General features: G+C 45.5%; 3 protein-coding genes across 6 annotated transcripts; 2 read left to right on the top strand and 1 right to left on the bottom strand.

Moving 5' to 3' along the window:
• The first annotated feature begins 1235 nt into the window (after positions 1–1235).
• LOC115627868 (43 kDa receptor-associated protein of the synapse homolog) lies at positions 1236–5381 on the top strand. Of its 2 annotated transcripts, none has more exons than XM_030523751.1 (8): positions 1236–1276; positions 2071–2198; positions 2256–2341; positions 2411–2562; positions 2630–3388; positions 3467–3658; positions 3720–3919; positions 4030–5381. In XM_030523751.1, exons 2-8 carry the CDS (start codon positions 2161–2163, stop codon positions 4457–4459), a joined length of 1857 nt encoding a protein of 618 aa, XP_030379611.1. In that variant the 5' UTR covers positions 1236–1276; positions 2071–2160; the 3' UTR covers positions 4460–5381. The 2 variants fall into 2 exon arrangements, with proteins under 2 accessions (XP_030379611.1, XP_030379610.1); XM_030523750.1 differs by having other exon boundaries at positions 2396–2562.
• A 1662-nt stretch (positions 5382–7043) lies between these two features.
• Positions 7044–13438, top strand: LOC115627726 (homeobox protein onecut). Of its 3 annotated transcripts, none has more exons than XM_030523480.1 (4): positions 7044–7105; positions 9440–12254; positions 12834–12970; positions 13039–13438. In XM_030523480.1, exons 2-4 carry the CDS (start codon positions 9515–9517, stop codon positions 13411–13413), a joined length of 3252 nt encoding a protein of 1083 aa, XP_030379340.1. In that variant the 5' UTR covers positions 7044–7105; positions 9440–9514; the 3' UTR covers positions 13414–13438. The 3 variants fall into 3 exon arrangements, with proteins under 3 accessions (XP_030379340.1, XP_030379338.1, XP_030379339.1); XM_030523478.1 differs by lacking the exon at positions 7044–7105 and adding an exon at positions 7168–7970; XM_030523479.1 differs by lacking the exon at positions 7044–7105 and adding an exon at positions 8841–8868.
• A 3699-nt stretch (positions 13439–17137) lies between these two features.
• LOC115627979 (protein BCL9 homolog) lies at positions 17138–23968 on the bottom strand. Its single transcript, XM_030523875.1, has 8 exons — positions 23861–23968; positions 23126–23598; positions 22671–23054; positions 22317–22604; positions 20029–22248; positions 19311–19510; positions 17923–19246; positions 17138–17868 (listed from the first exon to the last, which is right to left on the bottom strand). Exons 2-8 carry the CDS (start codon positions 23301–23303, stop codon positions 17642–17644), a joined length of 4821 nt encoding a protein of 1606 aa, XP_030379735.1. The 5' UTR covers positions 23304–23598; positions 23861–23968; the 3' UTR covers positions 17138–17641.
• Between the last annotated feature and the right edge of the window lie 226 nt (positions 23969–24194).

Below are 24194 nucleotides of genomic sequence, written 5' to 3'. Positions count from 1 at the left end.
TTGGTGTTCGTTGAATCCTGCACAGGACCTCTAATGCTATGGCCGCTCCCACTTGTCGCTTTGGTGGAGGTATTAAAATAAATTATTCGCATTTAATGAGATATCCTCAAAAGATTGAAAAAGAAATATAATTGCCATTTTCCTATTCGGATAAATTAGACCAGAGCAACAAATAACCATTTGGGGAATAACCACTTGGGGAAACCTATTAACAAAATCTACATCAGCAAATGCATCCCTCGGAATACGTTACAGTTACTAACTAACATTGGGGAGGGGCTCGAAATATTTATAAATTTGGACATCTCAACTGGCCGACCAAGGCTTGAAGTAAATATGTTGTGTCTACTTGCCTCCTTTTGACTGTTACATACAACCTCAAACCAACCCAGGATATTGCTACAAATGTGGAACTCAAAACAAATACAAGTAGAACTAAGTTTTAGAAATAAATTTAAAAAATGTTGTTTCCTTATTTCTTAACTCGAACTGCACCAAATCGAAAATGTTTAGAAAAACTGTAGTAAGAAATCTAAGATTTTTGTGAGCTAAGAAATAATTATCTGTTTATTTTTTAAAATTTGTTTAAGGCCCCAGATTGACGGTGCCAAATAAATGATGAGGTTCTATTGCAGTGTATTCACATAAAGTTAAATAAAATCAACTTTTGCGCGAAACTTATTTGAATATCCATTCTCGGTTTTAATATCGGAGTGAAATCAATTCAAATATTACAACTGATAATATTAATAACATATTGGAATTCAAATCCCTTAAAATACTGCTATTGCTATTGTAATTTGGCCTTCAAATTTGAACTGCAAATTCCGAACAAATTAAATACATAGTTCTAATTTAATTGTGTGGTGAGATTTTTATAACGCTATCCGTTACAATATGTATGTTATCGCGCCAGATAAGCTTTCGATTTATTCCAATTGGATAAGCGTGCCCGTTATCGGTTCATCTGCCCAAGGACTTAACGGGACAAGAGTAATATCGAGTGATTAATGCTCTGCTCAGTCACCGTTTTGAACTAGTTCCGATTCGCTTTTGTACCTGCTGCTAACAAAAAACGTCACTCAAGACCAAGCCACCAACTGTGAACCCACCACCACCCATCATTTGAGAGCGTAACGGTAACGGCTCTCTCTCGAATGGGGCACGGGCACACAGCATCACGCGGAGAGCAAGAAAACAGTGCGAGAAAATCCCTCTGTTTCTAGTTGTGTGTCCGACTACGCCACGAATAAAACTAAACCAAAATCTGTTTAAGGTATGAATCGTGGAAAAAAGTCGAAAAAAACAGAAACAGTTTGGCATACATTTGACGAGTAATTGCACTGATTTGTGCTACAGTACCGTTATTAACTAAAGTAGACAGGAGAAGAAAACGTTTAGCGCCTCAATGCAGCATCCCTTGGGACTGCATTAGTTTCGTTACTCCCCGTTTATTGTAATGGTCAGGTATCAGTGCACGTCTCAAATGGCAGCAGACCTTGGATAATCCAAGTGCATTTCGAAGCTGAGTCGCGTAATTGAGCCAAGGTCACGCGAATCCAACTTCGTGCCACATGCGACTCGAAAAATGTGGACAGTTGAGATGCATACCGCCCAGTTCTTATAAGAAATAAGAAATAATCACCAATAGGCGATTCAGGTTCTCATTTATTTATTTGTTTCAATGCATTTCTCTCCTGATGTCTGTGTGATGTGAAGAAATGTACTATATATACATATGTACATATGTATGTACTATATATCCATGTGTCGTGATAAAGTAATTATTGACATTGCTATCGCCAAAGTCACTCCGAAGCAATTGTTATCCCATATCCTTGAAGTCTGTCTGCTGCAGCGTGCTGAACATGATGAGTGTAAACATTGTGTTGTGTGTTGTTTGTTTGTAAAAGCTCATTTCTGTTGTTTGCCTGAGGCTGTGGATGAGAGAGATGTTTGAAATTTTTCGCAATATTAAAAATGCTGACTGACACAGCCATAGACACAGCCATAGACACAGCCATAGACACAGACAGAGACAGAGACTCAAGCAGACTTGTTACTCGACAGGCCCAGCCCAGTCCAGTCCAGCTCAGTCCAGCCCAGCCCACTCTGCATAATTGAGCGTGTGTGTTTTCAGCGTGAGGAGCAGGCACAGTCATGTCATGGGAGAGCATCGCATCTAAAGACCTGCTAAGGTAATTCTCTGAAAATTCTCCTGGTCCATTTAGCTAATCAGTAATCGAAATTTACAGTAGCATTCCACCTAGTCACAATCTGTCTGCCACACATCTGTTGGCTTCTCCGGATGGGTCGCGCTATTTGCTGGAAAATTCAAATGGTCAGTATTTGTGTGGGTATGCGGAGATATCGTCTATTTGAATTTTATTTATAGATTTTTGTCAACTAGATGAGAGCTATTCGCGAATCGCAGGCTATGGTTCCAGTCCGGAGGGAGGTTCATTGTGGGCACGACAGAGTCTATTACGTCCAGGCAACTCGGTGATTAGCTGCTTCTGGGCTTGCCAACGCAGCTTGCGTCAGTATATGGCCAAACGAAAGGTGTGTAGCTCCCAATCATCTACCATTCCCCACTCCTTAGGGACTCAAGCACTGAATTCGTTGACAGATCGAGCGGGGCTTGCGTCTGTATGAGCAACATAATCAAACCGCAGCCGTGCGCACCTGGCGCAGTGCTCTGGGCACCTGTAGGCGGGAGGATTGCTTTCAGCTGCTGGGCTATTTGTATCAGGCACACATGGACTGGGGAAAGTACCGGGAGGCCATCGAATTTGGACACCAGCAGTTAGGCATATCCGAGGAGCTGGACTCTCCAACCATGCGAGCCGAAACCTATTTGAATCTGAGTCGAGCACATGCCAGTCTGGGTGGCTTGGAGCGGGCTCTGAGCTATGCCCGGCATTCGCTATATAATGAGTGTGGCACCAAGTGCCGTACTGGAGGTTTGGTACATTTGACCGTGGCACGCGTGTACCTAGAGATGGGCGGCTTCTCAAGAGCTTTGGAAGGTCTGCAGGGTGCCCATAAAATAGCCACTGCCATTGGGGATCCCTCGCTGGAACTGCAGGTCTATGTGGCCCTTTCAGAGCTATTTGGACGTCTGCAAGATAATGACAAGAGCGCCACCTATGCCTCGAAAGCCTACGATCTATCTAGATCATTGCAATTGGGCGATCTAAACTCTTGTCACCATCGGGCTGCACTGCTTCGCATGGCGGCCTCGCTGCGCAAACAGGGTGATCTGGGGGATGCCCACGACTACTGTATGGAGGCAACTAGACTGTCGCTAATATCCGGTGATCAAGCAACCTATACTCGGTGCATTCGCGTCATGGGCGACATATACCGCAAGAAAATGGATATCGATGTAAGCACTTTGGAGCATTCCCCTTAGTTCTTAGCCCAATACGACAAATATTAAACTCTTATTTAATCGGCGCTATAGCGCGCTTTTAGGCAATACGAGCAAGCGATGGGCACCTCAGCTTCTTTGGGTGATCGCATGGCACAAATGGAGGCAATGGATGGAGCCGCACGTTGTTTGGAGGCGCTACGTCTTCAGCAGAAGATTTGCAATTGCAGACCCCTGGAGTTTAACACCCGTTTGCTGGAGGTCGCCAGCTCTATAGGTGCCAAGGTATAGTGCACCAGATGTAGTTGTGGTAGCCAGGCATGAATATGTCCCTGCCTTATTTCAGCTATTGGTCCGTAAGATACGCAGCCGATTGGCGCTGATCTACCGTGCCCTAGGCGATGAGGATCAGTACAACACGCACTTTCGCTTGGCAAACCAAACTGATGCGGCCCTGGGCTTAAACTGCGGCGCCTGTGGAGAGCTCTTTGGCTTGCAGCCGGATTCATTGGAAGCGCTACCATGCGCCCACATTCTCCATGCGAGGTAGAGTTCGACGGAATGAAGGAGAAATCCCTCTCTCTCTCTCTCTCTCTCTCTCTCAAGTTTATACATTATTTATGTATCCTTTATCTATCGGATCTCCAATTGTATAGATGTGCCCATGACATAATGCGACGGCGGGACAAGAACACACCGACACGCTCTTGTCCGGCCTGCAATAAGGTGCTCAGCTCCCGACTACACTTGTGCGGAACGGGTGGTGCCAATGCTGAGAACGAGAGCACTGATGGAGGCAGCGCAGCGACCGTAACGCTCAATGCCAATGGGCTGGCAGTTGAGGGATTCCTGGGTCTGCATAATGAAGCACTTTTGCCGCTACCAGTACGTGGCAATGAGTCGGCCGTATTCTGCAATGGTTTGAATAACAAGTCCATGCCCAGCATTGAGAGTACGACGCTACTGCTGACAGCCAACAACTCCCCAAAGGCTGTCTATCGAAGCAACCTGTCCCTCGCATCGTTGAGCATGCGTGCGTCCAGTCTGACCATCGACAGTGATCGCAACGCCACATCCTCCGTCTGAGGCGGCAGGGAGGCGCATAGAGCCTTGGACCACAACCGCCCAATATAGAGGCTAGCAGCAATTTACATCAGCGCACACACACACAGACACACTAACACACACACTAACACACACAACTTTCCTGCCCGCTCTAGCAGTTGATTCTTTGTTGTTCGATCGTTCCTGGCATAGCAAACAGAAACTGAGAATTCCCACATATGCATTTTGTCAAAACATTTGGCCAGTCGCTAGTGGAGCGCATGCGCACCAGCTCGTGAGTATTGTGATTATATCGATCCAATAGATAAATTATAGCTAGATAGCTTACACATAGTCGGATGCATCACAAATGCACATTAAAGTTAACAATGAACTCATCTCTTCCAAAAGTGTTTCCTGAGTGAAAGCGAACTCCTTTTAGACAATGGCTCTAGGTACCAGATTGCAGGGCATTTGCAGAGCAATATATAGTACCTACAGCAATTGTTTGAGATATTATAGTTTTTCAAGGCGACGACATAGCTTATTTAAATCTTGCAACGTACTCGTATGTAGATTCAACGAACCTCGTTAAAAACCTTGATAATGAAGTGAATAGTGTACCTTAATCGAAGTAAGATGCTAGGATGGTCTATTGAAAGAATATACTTATAAAAAAAAAAAAACATAGCAGAAATAGAGAAAAACACAGACATGCTGTTAAAATATTGAAATTCCATACAACATATAGAAGATATACATGATATATATGTATGTATATATATATATAGTATATATATACACACGAACATACACAAATACCTTTAGACTCGATATTAAAGCGAACAATTCAGAAAATAGAACAGAGAAATACAAATGAAACCAAAAGAAACTCAAGAAATATCGAGTTACTATTTATGACATACGAGAAACCCATTTTAAATGTTACTGCTAGACGATGCTTACGATGTCGATCATAAAGCTGTTATTAAATTAAGATACATACAAGTACTTATATGCTATACACAAATTTGAAAGCGTCAGAGTCGCAAGTGAGTTAATACGAGATATATAATATTTTACTTCAAACTAGCACTGCAAATTTTTAAGCACAGTTTCCATTAAACTGATTATTAATATTAAATCTACTATGTACATGAATATTGAAAAATGAAATGATACACGGCATAATCAAGCACTGTTTAGTTATAATACAAGAAAAAGATATAGTATGGTATAAAGAGATTAGAGGAGAGTGTATGTGTACTAGTCGTGTGTAGATCGCGTGTAGGCGTAGAAAGCCAAGCTGTACAAAACAAAAGTAGGATAGGCACTATATGTAGATGAAGAAGAAGGAATGCATCGATCTCGTTAACTCAACCGATCGGCCGCATTTAATGGATCGACGTCGTTTTGACTTTGCGCGCAATTTGTACATACTACGTTATCCCATCGCAGCTTTTAATTGGCAGTGAAGCTTTTAATTGGGCGAGGGTATCCCAGAAGGATATAATGTATATCGTATATCGTATATTCTACTGATCTGCCAAACTAACGACTAATGCAATGGGCACCTGTAACTGGCCCCCAAGTCATGTAATTGTAATAGAATGTCAATCACTGATCAAATCAAATGTAACTGCTATAAATTTGTTGTTAATAAAGAGTCGTTGGAAATCTGAACTAGCAAATGGAACCTGATAGAACAATTTATATATTACACTATTATACAGTTGGCCCCTAACAACTCGACTCGCTAGATGAAGTTGTTGTGGCCAAGAGTGACGCAGTAACCGGGTGTTTATATACTCGCATACTCGTATATTCTTCTGTGGGGCTTGTGTAATTGTTGTGGTGTTTTGGAAGCTCCAGAGGTAGGCGCATGCGTCCTATCAGTATGCTAACTAAATTTGTGTCATATCTTACTCTAAACAGTATGCAACATTAATGCACACACACACACACACACACATATATATATACATATGTACATGGAAATACGTCAAGTCGAGGTGAAAGCAAGGGGGTAGTACAAGTAGAAACAAGTGATTAGGGGTTAGTGGTTACAGTTGCAGCGTTTTCTTGTTCATTGTGGCGAGTGAACTTTCATGGAGAGCGAGCCCAACAGAGAGGTAGGCACGGTGAGAGAGACAGAGAGGGAGAGAGGGAGAGAGAGAGCCAAGGAAAAGGAGAGCGAAAGCCACTATGAGGGTGAAAATGAGAGCGCAAATGAGAGCAGGGTGTTTGAGAAAACCACCAAGGGTTGCGTTGCTCAGATGTTGCCACACTTGTGAAGCTCGTATGCCTGGCTTTAACGGTAATACAAGCAGTTGCTTCCGAATATACCAGCCAGCTGAACATATCGTCGGGAATACGCAATCATAGGTATACATATGTACATACATATATGTTTTTGTTTATTCAACGATATCGGCGCTTCGACGACGCTAGTTAACCAGCCTTTTGGCCCAAAATGTGTGGCAGCTTTCACTAACAATTGGCAATTGAAAACAGTCCGATTGGCAACCACGTAACGGGCAATCTTTGAGGGGTGGATGGATGGATGTACAAGTATATGGATGTGGATGGGTACTGTGTATGACGTTGACGACGTTGGAGAACGAGAACAAGAACGAGAACGAGCACGAGCCCCGAGAACATTGCTGATGGCGCTGGTTCAGCTCGTGTGTATGTGGCTGTTCATTTCAGTTTAAATTGGTTATATTCTGCGTGAGGCCGTAACTTCACGGAACGCGAACGCGGGCGCTCACATAACACATAACAAAGTTTTCACCACACACACACACACACACTCACAAGCAAACAAACCTACACACACACACACACACACACAGAGAGACATACACCAACGCATACGGACATACGAGCAGACGAACAGACGGACAGACGAACACCAACCACACCAATACAATAACACGTACGCGTGCACCACAGTGGCGTGCATGTGTACACGTATACACATATACCCGTGCATACAAAATTTTCCAACAATTTCATTTTGGCCACTTTGCGCTGTTAAAGAGCAAATTGGCAAAAGGCACCCACGGCAGGCACCACAACCAAAAAAACTCGTCGCTCGGTGGTCGTCTCGCTAAATCGCAGTAATCGCAATAGTCGCAATAATCGTAATAATCGTAATAATCGTTGAATTCCCTAAAACTCCTAAAATCGCTAACCCCCCAAATCGCTAATGTCGCCAATGTCGCTAATATCGCAAAAATCGCGCAAAGTTTGATGGAAAACAAAATTCAGTGGCATACAATTGTGCGAAAATTGAAACGAAATCAAACCGTAAAAGTTAATCAACATTTTAAGCAATTGAAGAAAAGAAGCCCGAGCTCCCCAGTTGCCTTAATTGTGAGGAGCTGCCGTGCCAGTGCGCGAACCGAACGAACGTCATCATCATAGCCATTGCCAACATCATAATCAACATCTCTATCATTATCATCAGCAATAGCAATAGCAGCAGTATCATTGTGTCGTGTTGGAGGGCTAGAAAAAATGTAGCCAAGAGCCCGAAGACTCCTTCAAGGTAATTCAAAGTGTTTTTTTTTCTTTGGTTTCAAATGTTTTTGTGAAATGCAATTTTAAAAATCAGCGCAAATGTTTAACAAACAACAATAACAAAAAAATGTAAAAATATTTTTATGGTGCAACTGACAACGACAACGACAACGACGACAACGGCGACAACGACGGCAGCAACGACGATGAACGAGCAACCCCAAGCAACCCTCTTTTTTTTTTTACATACGTAGTATAAAAACATAAACACGCACACGGACACGGACACTACATAACAAATGTGCCTGTATTTGTGTGTGTGTGTGTGTGTATGTGCATGTGTGTGTGTGCGAGTGTGTGGGCGCACGTATGTAGGTGTAGTAGGTACAGTGAGCTAGCCTATGAAGGCTGCCGCCACAGGACAATGCCGACAGAGGAGCGCGCTCCACTTGCCTCACGGCAAACACACGCGAGTGACCGTTGCCTTACCTTTGAATGCTCACCACTAGCGGCCGTTGGTGGGAGCGAGATGGATAGCCTGAGCACTGGCTGTAGGAAAGCAACCATCAACCCTTAAAGGGCCACAACGGGGGCATATATAGCGAAACGTCGGCGACAACGGCAACGGCAACAGCAACCAACGGCCAAAAACAACAACGAACTCGGGCGGCTGACAACAAATAAGAAATACACACATTCTGCATACACGCACACACACACGCACACACACACACACGCATACTGAGACCCACACATGCACATATATACAAGTAGGAAGTGTAAAAGCTAGGCAAACCAGATAAAACGGAAGAGCTGTGAGCAGCAAGACAGAGCAAAAGAAAAACAAGTTTTTTGTTTTATTTTTAAGTGCAACCCAACATTGCAAATAGCCAGAACTGACAAATAACAGTTAGTTTAATGTTTATGTGAGTGAAAACAAAATCTTTTAACCCCAACACATACGCACATTTTGGCAGCACTGCTCTGGAGTCCTGAACAGAAACTTTCAGTTAAATTTTGCGTGATGGATGGCCACCGGATGGCGAGGGGTGGAAAGTTTGTGGAGTGGGGCATAGGATCCCTTTGCCGTGGACGAACTAATCCCTAATATGCCGGCAAGGAAAACTATATTTGTTTTAATGGGCAGTTAGGACAATGCTTCCTTTTGTGAGGGGCCTACTAACCCCAAAAGAAAACGTCTCTTAAATATCTCGCTGTTAAATTCACGGTGTCTGTCAGTGCCGATTTACAAAAGAACGGGGGTAGAAAGTGAACTAAAGGGTTGTCCAGAACAGGTGAGTGTCAAGAGGTAGCAGGGTTTGTTTTGGAAATCTGATATTCAAATAAGTTTAAAACGGGTTTTAGGGCATCGAGAGAACGCGAACTTCACCACAGGATCTAAGGAGTTGGGCTATTGTCAATTTTATTTTAAAACACGTCTTTTATTTACCTCCATTTTTGCAACATTGCTCATTGGCTTTTGTATTTCTGTTTTAGTTTACCGCTTAGCTGGTAGCTGGAGCTGTTCACCTGTTACCTGAGGCACACGCCACACCACTTAGCTACAGAGGAATGGAATCAATAAACGAGATAATCGATCCTCAAACATTTAGCCGGCAATTGGTAGACGAGACGAGTGAATTAATTGCCGTTGGTCACGGGCACGGGCACAGTCACCAGGACGAGGGATCGCCGATATCGGCGAGCGGCGGTAACCAGGTGCACGAAGTGATCGTTGATGAACACGATGTCGCCGTCGCACAGACTTTGATTGCAGCTACAGGTGACAGTCGCTTAGGAGGGGACGAGGAGCCTAGTTCCGTAGTGATGGTGATTGACGGCATGGGCCACAGCGGTGTGCAGACAACCTATCAGATTGTGCCTCAACATCTACAGCTGCAGGGAAGGCCGTTGTCAATGCCGTTGCGTCAGCAACGCCACGATCGTCTAAACACCAGCAGTCCAGTGGACTTTGTGGGCACCGATATTACGTTGGATGCACTGTCCAATACAAACGGCAACGGACCACAAATAGTCGCCGTCAAGCAGGAGCATAAGTTGGTCATCGTACATCAGAACGATGGCCTGACAAGCGGTGCCAGCCTCGGCAACCGACGAGTCAACCACTCACTGGACATGGCAAACGTTAGCGTAAGCGTCATGGATGAGCTTTCGTCAGATGGCGTGGAGGTCACCCTGAACCAGCACCACCAGCATCAACAGTTGCTTGAACAGCAGCAGCAGCAATATAATCATCGGCATGTCCAGTCCTCGGATATGCTCCACCACCAGCGTCTGCAGGAGCATGTGCCACTCTCGCGACGTGGCGGACAACTGGTGCACCACATACACGCTGGGGGTCACCATGGAAATCTGCACAGTGAAGCGTTGTCGGTGATTGTGCAGTCGCAGGAGGACGACGACGATGAAGATGATGACGACGATGATCGCGACTCTGCCGGCCATTTACTTAGTCCGGCTCTGGGCGTCGGGGGTAACTCGCTGGAGCACAGCACCTATCAGACTCTGACCTCAGTTAACGAGCGCATATCGCCGCCTGGTTTTAGTCCCACGTCGTACGCAACGCTCACGCCCATTCAGCCGCTTCCGCCCATATCGACCATGTCAGATAAGTTCGCATATACCGGTCACATCTCGGTAGGCAGTGCTACCTCATCGGGCAGTGTCACAGGTGGCAGCGGCAGCAGCGGGGGAGGTGGTGGTAGCAACGACTGCGGTCCTTTTACTGGCCTGCCTATGCCAGTGCATCATCAGAGTTCCCTGAGTGGCCTAAGCTTAAGCGGTCTTGGCGGTGTGCAGTCGCCGTACTCCTCCTACGATAAGCTGCCTTCGATGATTTCACCACCACCACACAACTACGCTAGTTCGCCATCGCATACGCTATCCGGGATGGTTGTCTCGTGCGACTTGCATGGATCATCCGTGTCGGTGCCGTCGCCAGGTGGTTGTGGGGCCCTTTCTCCGCAGTCGGAGCTGCATTCACCTCAGCTGAATGGTCGAAAATCGGATGGAGGTCATGGATTGCAAACGGTGCCCCTGCAAAAGCAGGTGATCTGTCTAAGCCCGCCGGGTGCCATCAGCGACGGCGTCGTGGTCTCCGACTATGAGTCTAGCTACAGTGGACATCAGCATGATCACGATCACGATCTCATAATGGCCACGTCCTCATCCAGCTCGACGGGCGGTCGCAACTCAAATTTGCGACTTCAGCACAGTCCCACGCTCAGTCCGCACTCGGTGTCCGCCGGTTCTGTGGTCTCTATGTCCCTGCATTCGCCTGGCGGCTGCAGTATCTCAACAAGCCATCCCACATCGGTCGTTACGCTGCCGCACATTAATGGATCAGTGACCCAATTGACAGGCGATTTGCCTGGCCTGCATCGAGATGCGGTTGTTGTGTCTTTGACGCCGACACCACCGCCTGGCGATGCATCGACAGCTCTCGGCATGAGCGACATGATTGTGGGAAACAACAACCACAACAACGTGACGAACTCAGATCAGCAACAACGTCAACAAGTGCTTCACAATCACAAAGGTGGACACCAAATCAACAGCGCATGCAATCCCAATAACGGCCTTCATCTAGCTAATATAGCAACTAGTAATAATCTAAATGTGTGCAATATACAACAACAACAACACCAGCAGCAGTTGCAGCAGCAGCAGCAGCAACAGCAGCAGCAACAGCAGCAACAACAGCATCAACAACAAAATGGATTCTCAAGCAATGGACAACAAAAATTAAACTCACCCAAGTCCCAAGGGTCCGGGTTGGGAACAACAACAAACAATAACAGTAACGGCAACACAACGGCTTCATCGAGTGGTGGTGGTGGTCGCTCCGGTGGCGCAGGCTCAGGTGGTGCAGGCACCGTCAGCGACATGGAGGAGATCAACACCAAAGAGCTGGCGCAGCGCATTTCGGCCGAGCTGAAGCGCTACAGCATACCACAAGCGATTTTCGCCCAACGTGTCCTCTGCCGCTCCCAAGGTACGCTCTCCGATCTACTACGCAATCCTAAGCCCTGGTCAAAGCTCAAGTCAGGACGCGAGACCTTCCGACGCATGTTTAAGTGGCTGCAAGAACCGGAATTCCAGCGAATGTCTGCGTTACGCATGGCTGCGGCTCAGATACCCCAACGCAGTGGAGCTGTGACTGGTGCCACCGGCTCAACTGGTGCCCAGGTAACGGCCACATCGGCTGGTGCATCCTCAGTAGGCGGCGGCGTTGGCAGCAGCGGAAGCGCCAATTCTTCAGGCGGTGTAGTGCCGAGCATGTCTGGAAATGGTGAGATTACTATAACCATTTTTCGAATGAAAACCTTTGAGCCTTCGCCTAAATTGGGGGATTATTGTAAAGAACCGCCCTAAGTATTTAGCTTAAAACTCCAATATTTTGTCTTAATTGTTGAAAGTAAGGGACTTAAGAGGCGTCCATAAGTCGCTTAAAGTGCGTTAAGGAAGTGAACGGAAAAATACAATTTCAAGTGAAATTTAAATATCACAGAAAGCAGATAGGCCATTGTTATATTTTTTGACTATATAAATTGACTAACACCGTACTTAAACTTTGGTAATGAAAAGGACTCTACTGTAAAAGTGATCTAAAGCTACGGTTAAGTTGTAAAAAGAAAGATCATGTCTTCTGTGATGGTTAACTAAATCCTAGAGCACATTGTCAAGCTTAGGTCCGGGTGTGTAAGTAAGGGTGTTCTCGACGACGGATTCTTAATACACGCCATATTACTTGTAAATAAATACGTATTTGGGAGTTTAAGAGTGTGAGGCTTTTTTTTTTGCGAGAGCTGAAAATAAATTTATTTAAAGTATTACCCGACTTCTTAACTAGCTTCCTTCTCCATTCCAGGCATATTAGCCAGTGCTGCCGGTGTGCCTAACTGCCGACGCAAAGAGGAGCCGCATATAGAACAAATGCCACAGCCTAAGAAGCCGCGTTTGGTCTTCACCGATCTGCAGCGGCGCACACTGCAAGCCATTTTCAAGGTAGGACCCAGTCCCTTAGAGTCTTGCTAAGCAGCTAAGCTTAATTGTTTTGCACCCCTCCCCTTCAGGAAACAAAGAGGCCTTCAAAGGAGATGCAAGTGACAATTGCACGTCAGCTGGGACTGGAGCCCACCACGGTGGGCAACTTCTTTATGAATGCGCGTCGCCGTTCGATGGACAAGTGGCGTGACGATGACTCGAAAAATGCGCAACACGCTCATCGGCAGCATCAACAGCAGGAGCAAAGCAATAGTTCAGGTCAGGTACACTATGGAAGCGGTGGAGGCGGAACGCTGCACACGACGGCGCTCTCCCCACTGGGCAATCAACAGTCGTTGGACTTTGACGACGATCAGGGCGACATGGATCTGGAGCTGGAGCACAATGATTTTGACTTGGTTGATGAGCACGATGATGGTGATGATCACGATGACATGTTGTGACAGCATCAAGGACCAAGTCAAGCCCATCCACAGCCCCTAAGCAACAAGCAGATCCAAGGTCGCACCCGCAACAGCAATCGCAACCATTCGGAATTAGCATCGCCATCCAGTCCCGGTCCCGTTACCGTTCCCAGTTGCAGGCAGCGACAGTCGCAGCGTTGCTCGACTCTCAAGCAGGAGCAACCATCCACGGACAAGGATCACATTGTGATGACAAATTTGATTCTGAAGCAGGAGCAAGACGCAATTGGCAACGAGGTGGCAGAGCAGGAGCGATCCTTGCTGGTGGCCAAGAGCAGCTCCAGCCCAGCCTGGAATTTCGGAACTCTGCGGGACGACGATGAGACCGATGGCCAGGACCATGCCGCCTACAGCTTCGAGACCAACTCCAATGACTGCTTCGTTGTCCAGCAGACCGATATTTGCATCGACGGCCTTGGCGTAGACGATTGCATTGAGTACTTGAATGGGGAGGTGGAGGTGGATGACCTGAAGGTCATGATAGTTTGCTAGATCGACCGATTGTTCCGAGATGCCTCTATCAAGGCTCTGTAAGAAACTATATCACATCTGCACATGCATAGAAAAAACCAAAACAAAAACAAAAACAAACTCACTGAGGCTAAACAGCAATTAATAAAATGTATGTACTTATAGATATATATGTCTCTGTATGTGAAAGCGAGTGTGTGCGTGTGTGTGTGTGTGTGTGTGTGATTGTGTGTGTTAGTAGCTAATTTTAATGAGCTGCCTTCAGTGGTTTGACCTTGGGCAGAAACTCACACTCACACACACACACACACACACACACACACACACATGCACACACACATGTGCACATGGAAGGCCACTTGGACATGAATTATGCAAATAAGAAAAACAAAAAATTATAATAATCTAGTCAAAAACAAAACAAAAAGAAAAAGTACACACATATATATATATATATATTTAAATTCATATAAATTTATATATATATATATGTATATGTACATGTCTAGTCAATGAGCGCCTCTCAGCTAAATAAAATACATATAAATAATAATATTAATATTTGCAGTATCATTTGAAATGAAAATATATGTAACTGTATATATAAAACAAAGATTAAAAACCAAAACAAATAACGATGTGGTATTTTACAAAAACAAAGCAAACAAAAGGCGAGCAAACATAAATGGCCAGTGTGATGATGAACTCGATGATTATGATTATGAATGCAATTATGATTATATTGAGGACGTATGCATGTATGTTTTCAACACACACACCCTCACTCTCACACACACACACACACACTCACACACAGAATGTATGTCTTACATACATACCTAAGCATACGAAATAATATACATATGCGAATCTATATATAAATGATATATAAATGATACTGATATCTCTCACTTGGCATAGAAGCGAAATAACAAGACAAAACAAAACAAAACAAAAGAAAACAAAAGAAGAATTAGTGGAAGAGGAACTAAAGAAAACCCAGAAAATTAAACCAAAAACGTAAACACGCGTAAAATGTATTTATTATATGAAACCTAGTTATGTACTATGTAACAGTTATGGAATACTCATATGTATGGAAGATCTGTGCCGTTTGCGGTGGTGGCCGAGGCAATCGGAGGGGCAGGTGGAGGCTGCCATCGGAACGCACAGATGTATGCTAATGCTAGTCAATTTAGTTTAAATGAAATTAACACAAACACAAAACCGCAATGAGAAACAAACAAAATGGAGTAAGCAAGAAACTAAATAAAAAATATATATATATGCAAGCTGGCAAACACAGACACACACGCACAAATACATGCACATGCAACTACCTACACATCCATAGTGATGCTACATGCTAATTGATATATGTATGTATACCCACATATGTATGTTTGCATACTATACACACATACATACAAGTATGTGCATTCAAATACCCCCTCACATATGTATGTACCTTTCTACTGCATATGTATGTATGTATTTTTGTGGCGCTGGGCTGAAAAACAAAAGAAATTTAAATCAAATAATACATACTATAAAGAGAGTAATAATTAATGGAAATGGAAATGTTAGTTCCGCCGCCTTTGTACGCCTAAGCCCGAGCCCGAGCCCAAGCCCACGTCCCCGCCCCTTCCAAGGATCCATTCCAAAGTCGCATATGTATGTATGTATGTATGAATGTATAGTATGTGTATATGTACATAGTTTGTATGTATGTATGTTCATCCACACACCCACACCCACACCCACACACACTCACACACATGTGCCTGTGTTTGTTCGTGAGTACGTGTATTGCTTTCACGTACATATGTATGTATGTGTACATATGTATATGCGATGATGCTGAATGCTGGCGAATATGGATATATATGTACATACCATATGCATGTACATACATATGTAGGTACATACATATGTATGTATGTGCATATGTACATATATTGCCCACAGCTCGCAACACACCCGCAGCTATTAATAGCAATGAAGAGCATAAATTTCGTAGATTCATTCAGAAAATAAATATGTATAAAATAAATAAAGTTAATGCAAAATAATTACAAATCCATCACAATTTTCATTCAAACACAGCATTTGTGTCTTAAGGGGGTAAAGAGCCAATATTGTTTAAGCATTTTATTGCAAGTCTAGCCACTTCCTCTGTGCGCAAAGATTATTAACAAATTCTAAGGCGCTCGACCGTTTTTGTTTTTTTTTAATTTTTAAAATAATGGAAGATGGTCCGATTGGCAATTGAAAAAGCAAATATGTGCAATATATCTTCTTCCAAACACTCTTAGAAGGCTGTCCTCAAAGGTTCTCAATTTTCAATTCGCTGCAATATTACCAAATATCCTTTACCATCAATAATTTTGGATTAGCAAGAAATGATGTGCCCATCAATTGTATAAATAATCACACAATCTTCAAGTTTTAACAAAGAACAAGCTAAGTAATCTCCAAAACTGAAGAGTAGATTAATACTACAACCAAATCAATACAATTATTGATGATACAATTAATTCCCAGGCAATCTAAAAAACTATTGAGACGACACTGAACACTGTTTTATTCAGCCTGACTTATCTCCGATATTTTAAAATTGTTGATTTATTTTTTAGATTAAACTAAATCTAAGGTAAACTATAGTTTAAACATATCTGTATATACAAATTTCAATAATAGCTTTTTAAAATCACTCCCCGATCCCAAATTGCGAACCAACTCAAGCCCCTACACTCAAACAGGCGGATAGACCCATAGACTACTTTCTCCTGTGCATGAGAAATATTTATGAAAAGAAACTAACGCGCTGATTAAAAAATGCCTTTACGATATCATTTTATTTCTAATTAACGTATTTTGGCGTTTTCTGGAGTATCGCGTTACATATACACAGTATATTATGGATCGAGAACAGTGGGATTAGTGCTGATTAGCAAATAGATCACTACTTCTATTACTATTCTACAATTATGGGCTAATTATAGCCGAGGCTGTAGAATTGAAAACGCCTTGAGCGGCGTCCCTCTGTTACAGAACCAAAACAACAATAAATTTGCGAGAGAGCGAGACGGGGCGATAGAGAAGGATGGCTGATATGCTGCTCTATTATGCGATCTCGCTCATTTGCCATAAATAGCAACTGCCATTATTTATGTGTTTTCTTGTTGAGGGAACTGAAGAAAAATGCTGTCGGAGTTTTTACATTCAACTTGTTTAATGGAAGAATTTACATTCGTGTACATTCGCCTTAACATTGAATAGAATAGTATATAAGTAGGTATTATTTTACATACACTTGCTTAATTGCATTTAATACAGAGTACAGCGTACAGATTACAGGATATAGAGCTGCAACTATAAAACTTATGGGGATATCAATTATTTATACATAGCCCGTGATCGGCAGTCAGCTTTCGATTTTCGTTCTCTATGTCAAGTTGCCATTGCGTAATAAATTGTATTTTAAGATCCATCTGATTATCTATCGGGAGTGATGACGTGATATATATTGGAATAGCATGTGTCCTTCAGTGAAAAACAAACAAACAAAAAAAAATATAGAAGTATATATATATATATAGTAGAACAATAAAGGAAAGGAAACACATCTAATAAGCTAATTACAAATCTTATTCGGAGAGACAGCCCTAATGCTAGATGTTTTCGATGCGTTGATCTGATCTATTGCGCTACTTTGTGCAGGCCAAGGCGATGCTTATTTGTTAACGAAGAAAGCTGGATTGGGCGATAGGTTGGGCGGCATGGCGTTCATATTTCCAGCGCCCTGCTGTTGCTGCTGGCTCCTGGTGTTTGTCGCATAAAGCTGCTGCTGGAAGCTGTGGTATTGTTGAGCATACTTCAGGTCGTTGGATGAGGGTCCAACAAAGGGCTTATAGTTCGGATTGGCATTGTTGCCAACCCCCACGCCTCCGCCGACACCTCCTCCTCCACCACCGCCGCCGCCGCCAGGGCCAACGGCAGCGCCGCCTGGCGGACCACTGTTGCCCACACCAGCCATGACATTGTTGTTATTCGGTCCCATAACTGACTGGCCCATGTCGCCGGGCAGCATGACGGGGCCGCCAGTTGCTGGACTATTGCCTGGAAGAACAACATTGCCGCCAACGCCACCTCCGCCGGGCGCATTCTGACACATGCCCGCGGGCATGCCCTTCAGGTGTTGCGGCTTCTGTTGCGCTTGCTGTTGCTGCTGTTGTTGTGACGCGGGAAACATGGGACCGACACTATTGCAAGGTCCGCCTGCATTGTTGAACATGGCAGTGGGATCGTTGCAGTCTAGGCCATCTGGCGTGCCCGGAAACTGGGGCTGCTGTCGATTAACAATGTTGCCTCCAGGCGCCTGAAGGCGCGCCCCCAACCCGCGCATACCATGCGGACGCATGCCACGTATCATGGGCGGCTGTCCGATCCCCAAGCCATCATGGCCGGGCATCAGACCGCCTTCATCGTCCAGGCCAGGCAGTTGATTGCAGTTCTGAAAGAAGTTCATCCCATTGCCATTGCCGCCCGCATTGTTTGGCATGCCGCCCGGTTGGTTGGCCATCTTCAGCTGCTGCTCACTGGGCGAGTTCATGTTGATGGGTCCGACGCCGACCATCATACCCAGATCATTGCCCATAGGTGGACCACCGCCGCCGGCCATTTGTGGATTGGCGTAGCGCTGCAAGAACTCCAGACTGGGTGGCATACGAACATTGCTGCCATTGTTGTTATTCTGGGGCCGCACTGGCATGTATTGTATGGTGTTTGGTGTGCTCGCCTTCACCTGGATGTTTGGATTGAAATTGGGCCCAAAGTTGACGGGCATGCGACTCATCATACGTGCTGGCGGCATAATGCCATGAAAATTGGGATTGGGACCACCGGGTCCGTCGCGTATAACCCCATTGGCAGCCGCATTAAAGCCACCGCCAGCACCACACATCTTGGGGTTGAGCATTCGTTGTCCCATGGAGTTCATGAGTGGATTTATCGGATGACAGCTGTTGGAGCCAGCACCCACTCCTCCATGATTCATGTGCTCCATGCTGCCACCGTCAATACCCGCCATCATGCCATGCTCAACGCCCTGGCCAATGTTCATGTCCCCAGGACCCATCATGTTCATCCCGCCGGCGGGACTTCCCACGCCAGACACACAGCTCGTCAACTGCTGCGACATTTGCGCCAGCGACGATATCGGATCGAAGTTCTGTGCCATTTTATTCTGAGGCGGGCGATTGCTGCTGTTCGGATTCAATGGCATGTTGTCGGAGCGACGAGCGAATTGTACGGGTCCGCCGGGACCTGAATTCTGACGCTAAAAGAAATCACAAATTAACATTAATTACGCTGAAGCGGATGATGGGCTATATCGGACTCACCTCCAGCGCATTGTTAGAGCCGGGTCCCTTATAGGCATTCATGGCAGTGTTTGTATTGCTTTGCATGTGGGTATTGAAGTTTAGGCCGGGACTGGAGGCCGGAAAACGGGGCTCCATATTGTTGGGCTCAATGAGATGACTTCCTGTATTGCCCGGTGAACGTGGTCGCTGTGGACTCGGTCGCGTGCCCTTCATATCACCTGGTAAATAAAATAAAATAGTAAAATTAAATACTTAAACATACATAGTCTTATGTCGTCTGATATTGCATATAGAATGTACGTCTCCGACTAAACAATTTAAGTACTATTTAAGGGACACTTGGAATTAATTTTCAAACCGTTCAAAAATTAGTTGTTATTCTAAATTGAGCTTTAAATTAAATAATTAGTTCTCGAAAATGTTTAAACAAATGTTGATACATTTTAGTTAGAAATAATAAACAAAAACATATTGCGTTCGTATTCCACACATTCACATTTTATCGTAATTTATATTCAAATTGTTGTTTACTTTCAATACAAATGCCTTCTAAAGTGATGTTTGTAATATACGATGCTATTGTGTGGAATTGAAATTGGAAACCCTTTCTTATTCATCTCAATTGATTTTCGGGATTGGCAACCAATTGTGTTTCCGCAAAATTCGGTCGAATTCCGAACGCGGTTATCGAATATGGTATTCAATTCAACAATTTCATTGGAAATTAAAAACTTACCAGCACTCGAAGCCTGACTGAAGGAGTCCAATTCCTTGGGCGACAAATGCGAAAGTGGTGTGCTGGGATTGCTGTTTAGGTGATTCATGACATTCCCCGTGTTTCCTGCGCCAGGACCAGCGCCGCCGCCGCTACGCTGTCGATTGGAGGGCGAGCCGGCATCAGATTGGAAACAGTTTTTGGATGCCGCTAGAGCATTCATAGCGCCTGCCGCGCTTGTCGCTGTGTTGCCGGCCGCAGATGTGTTCGTTGCTGTGGCCTCCATGCTGGGTGAGTTCGATGGTATGCCCAGAGCGCCGCCGGTGGTGCGTGGTGATGGCAGCGATAAATTGTTGGGACTGGAGGGGTTCGGCGATTGGGTAGCAATCGGCACTGATGCCGAACGCTGGGTGGGATGGTAGGGTGGCGGTGGTCCCTGTACATTATTGCGCAAGGATTGCTGTTGCTGATTTGCAGGACCTCCGCCCATTGGCGGTGGTGGTACAGCCCCGCCAGAGCCCGGACCAGCCATTCCTGAGGGTCGACAGCCACCCGGCTTGTTGCCTTTTAAGCGTTCCTCGAAGAATTGATGCTGGATCTTAGACCATTCCATTTGAGCCATGCCCACCTGCGGCATACCGTCCGGATTGGGCACGTTTTTGTTCATATCGCCACCGGGACCACCACCACCAATGACGCCACAATTTGTGCTACCAAAGGCGCCCATGATTTCTGGCGAGTTCGTCATTAGATTGCCGCCAGGTCCACCGCCACCGGGACACTGAATGTTGTTGCCGACGATGTTGGCGACATTAACGTTCATTACGCCGCCAGGTCCGCACTGCAGGCCGCCGGGAGCATTGACAGGACCACCGCCGCATCCCGATTTAGGGCCACTATTGCAGGGCATACCGGGTCCCATATCGGACATGACATCGCCCGGCAGGAGGACATCTTCGCCCAACGTTGCCGGCACATGTTCAGACTTCTGTGAATTCTGAGCCAATAGATTCGACTGCATCTGACGCATTTGCGGATTCAAGGCGGGGTTAACCATTGTGGGTCCAGGTCCGCCGGGACCTCCGCCTCCCATGCTCATGATCATGTTTGGTGGCAAATTACCGGCCATAGCCTGCTCGTTAGTCAATTTGCCGAGCTGATTGCCAGCACCGGGCATTTGACCGCCACTGTCGTTCTCCGGAAACAGAAACTGATTCATCTTTTTGATTTTCGCCAATTGCTCCTCTCGATGCTGCCGCTGTTGTGGTGTTAGATTCTCATCGGGCACCTTGACGCCCTGGAGAGATATGATGTTGCTCTCATTACTCAGATCGCCGCACTTGCCCAGGCCGCCTACAATGCTGTCGACACCGCCCTCCAGCAGCTTCAAGGCCTGCGATTCAGTTGGGTTCCCCTCCATATTGTTTCGACTGCCAGTCTCCCAACACATAAGTTCGCTCTCATTGACCAAAGAATCAGAATTGTCGCCGCCGAAATTGCCGGGCATGGCGCCTCGCAATCCCGTTGCCTTGTTACTATTTTCGGCTTGGTTGAAGTGAGCCTTGGGTCCACCTTGTTTTTGCTGCTGCGGCTGCTGTTGCAACATTTTTGATACCACACTGGGTCCTCCTCCTCCCGCGCCGCCACCTCCCGGCATCCAAGGCTGACCGCCACTTCCGGGCATATTGCAAATACCAAGCGAGTTCTGTCGCTGCAGTTTGTTCATTTTCATTGGATTCTTCATAAAGAAATCTTCAAGAAAACTTTTTGTTGCCGGCTGAGTGCAATGATAGGCAATAATGGTCTGAAACTGGCCGCTTAGTACAGACTCGGCGCCCTTGTTGGCCAATTGCGTGGAGAACACGAAGATATGATTTTGCTGTTGCATATAATCCAGGCAGTTGCCCAAAGGACCACCGGCATTGCCGCCAATGAAATTTCCGCCAACTGGTGGCACATTAAGACCCCCAATGCCAATACCTCCTGGGCCGACTCCGCCGCCGCCACCACCACTACCAGCTGGACCGCCGCTGACAGTGCTACCAGGTCCACCACCAGCTCCCCCCGTTCCACTGCCTGGTCCACTGTTTGACGATTCGTTGATGTTATCGGCGCTCAAAGGATTGCAGCCGGCAATATCATCCAAGGCGGATGATGTCTTTTCAGTATTGTTGTTGTTATTATTGTTGTGTGTCCCACTGCCGCCACCACCGCCATTGTTAGGATTCAGCTCCATTTTGACTAGAATTAATGGAAATATAATTTTATAGAGCATCGTTAGGAGGCCTGTTTCGATTTGCTTCACTTACCAGGGGTAACGGATCGATCCTGGACACTGCCTGGTGGGCCACCAATAGATCCAAAGCCCACCGGTGACATGTTTGGTGAAAGATTTTCCTCTTTCTTTAAATTCACGAAGCTGCCAAGTATGTCTGTGGGCTCTTCCTTGACGGTCACATTGGCTAGCGTGCCGGCAACTGCGCCTTTCACATTGCTACCACCATTGCCCCCGGCACCACTTCCACTACCACCGTTACCGCCGCTACTGCTGCTGCTGCTGTTACTTTTGTCTGTTGAGATACCCGGCTGCGATTTGCCTGCAACAGGATGAAGGATACCGATTTCAGAGAATGTATTGAATTGCTTCATTTTACAATGCTCACCACCATCCTCCTCTTTTATGTTGATTTTCTTTTTCTTATCATCCTGCAGCAAGTCACAGCTGGACGTACCTCCTCCCTCGACAATTTGAGCAATGCTGGCCGAGACATTGCTGCTATTGGAGTGATCGCTTGTGTTGTTCGGTGAGCCAGCGAGGCAGGAATTGATGCTCCCGCTGGAGTTTTGTCGCAGCATGTTGGGTGTGCTGCCCGTGGCGGACGGAACACCTTCAGCAGAGGCACCGCTGGCATTGCTGGCATTGTTGCTACCGCTGCCACTTCCACTTCCGCCATTGTTGTGACTGGCGCCGTTTTTATTGCCGCTGCCGCCACCAACGCTGGTGCCAGCGCTTGCATCGTCCGACATTGTTTGATTGCTTGCGTTTTCTGCACATTTCAAATCGACATTGCATCACAAATTGAATAATTGCAGCAAACAATTTGTGATTTAGACTTACCTGGCGAGAGGGTCGAGTAGGGCTCGCCCTTTACCGTTTTGAGACCACTGCTGCTGCCCGTGGGTGAAGAGCCAAGGGCCGCTGCCGCATTGCTTGACATGGTTGCGCCCACATCAGCGTTTTGCTGCTGGCTGCCGGTGGTGCCGCTGACTGTGCCTGGCGTTGTGGTCGACAGCATTCTGGGCTCACCTACACCTACAGCGACAGCCCCGAAGTTATGCGTGCACAGACGACCACATGGAATTGTAGGGAATTGCAGTTGTGTTCAGGATCAGAATCAGGGCTTTGGCTTTGACTTTGTAAAACTACAACAGACTATTATAATTGAGGCGAGTGTATCGCCGCAAAAGCTGGTAGTGAGTTTTGTTTAAACAATAGCTTCTTCTTCTGCTTCACACACACACACACGAACAACATCCGTGCATACGTCTGAAGTTGGAATCGGAATTTAGCGTGAACGTGATGAACTCTCTCTGAAAAGCGAAAAAGCAAAGGCTATTAGCGAGCATCCCGACGCGAGCGACGATTTTAAAGCAATGCGGCCAATTCTGCGTTTTTTGCTGGGGCTTTAGGTTAGTTTATTTACTGTTTTAATACACTTGTGCACACACTATTGATATTGCTATTGCTTTTCAATTGTATCAAACAGATTTAGACTCGAACTCATGTGTGTGTATGTATATGTACACAAACATTCAGTTCGACTATTTTCTGTATACATAGACTCATACATACACATATACACACACGCACAAACATGGCACAATTGGTAAAGTGTGAGTATGAATAATGCAGACACAGGCACAATTAGTTAGTGATCAATACTTGATTAATTAATTAATTAATTAATTTACTTTGCCGAAAATATTTGATATTGATATTGTTTAATTGTATACGTAAAATGCAGGGATGTAAAAAGTCATCGATGTTGTTATCGATATTTGTTGGCTGTAGATTGGAACTTCTACTATTCGATAAGTCTCAACAGCACTCAAAGCTGGCACACTCATTTAATGCATATGACCACCCTACAACACGTATTGGCGTTGCCAGCTCAACTACAACCGCT

The sequence above is a fragment of the Scaptodrosophila lebanonensis genome, unplaced genomic scaffold, assembly GCF_003285725.1.
Source record: "Scaptodrosophila lebanonensis strain 11010-0011.00,11010-0021.00 unplaced genomic scaffold, SlebRS2 tig00000098-arrow-pilon, whole genome shotgun sequence".
NCBI classification, from domain to species: domain Eukaryota; kingdom Metazoa; phylum Arthropoda; class Insecta; order Diptera; family Drosophilidae; genus Scaptodrosophila; species Scaptodrosophila lebanonensis.
The sequence above is the reverse complement of the archived record's forward strand: the minus strand, read 5'-3'. Positions and strand labels throughout refer to the sequence as shown.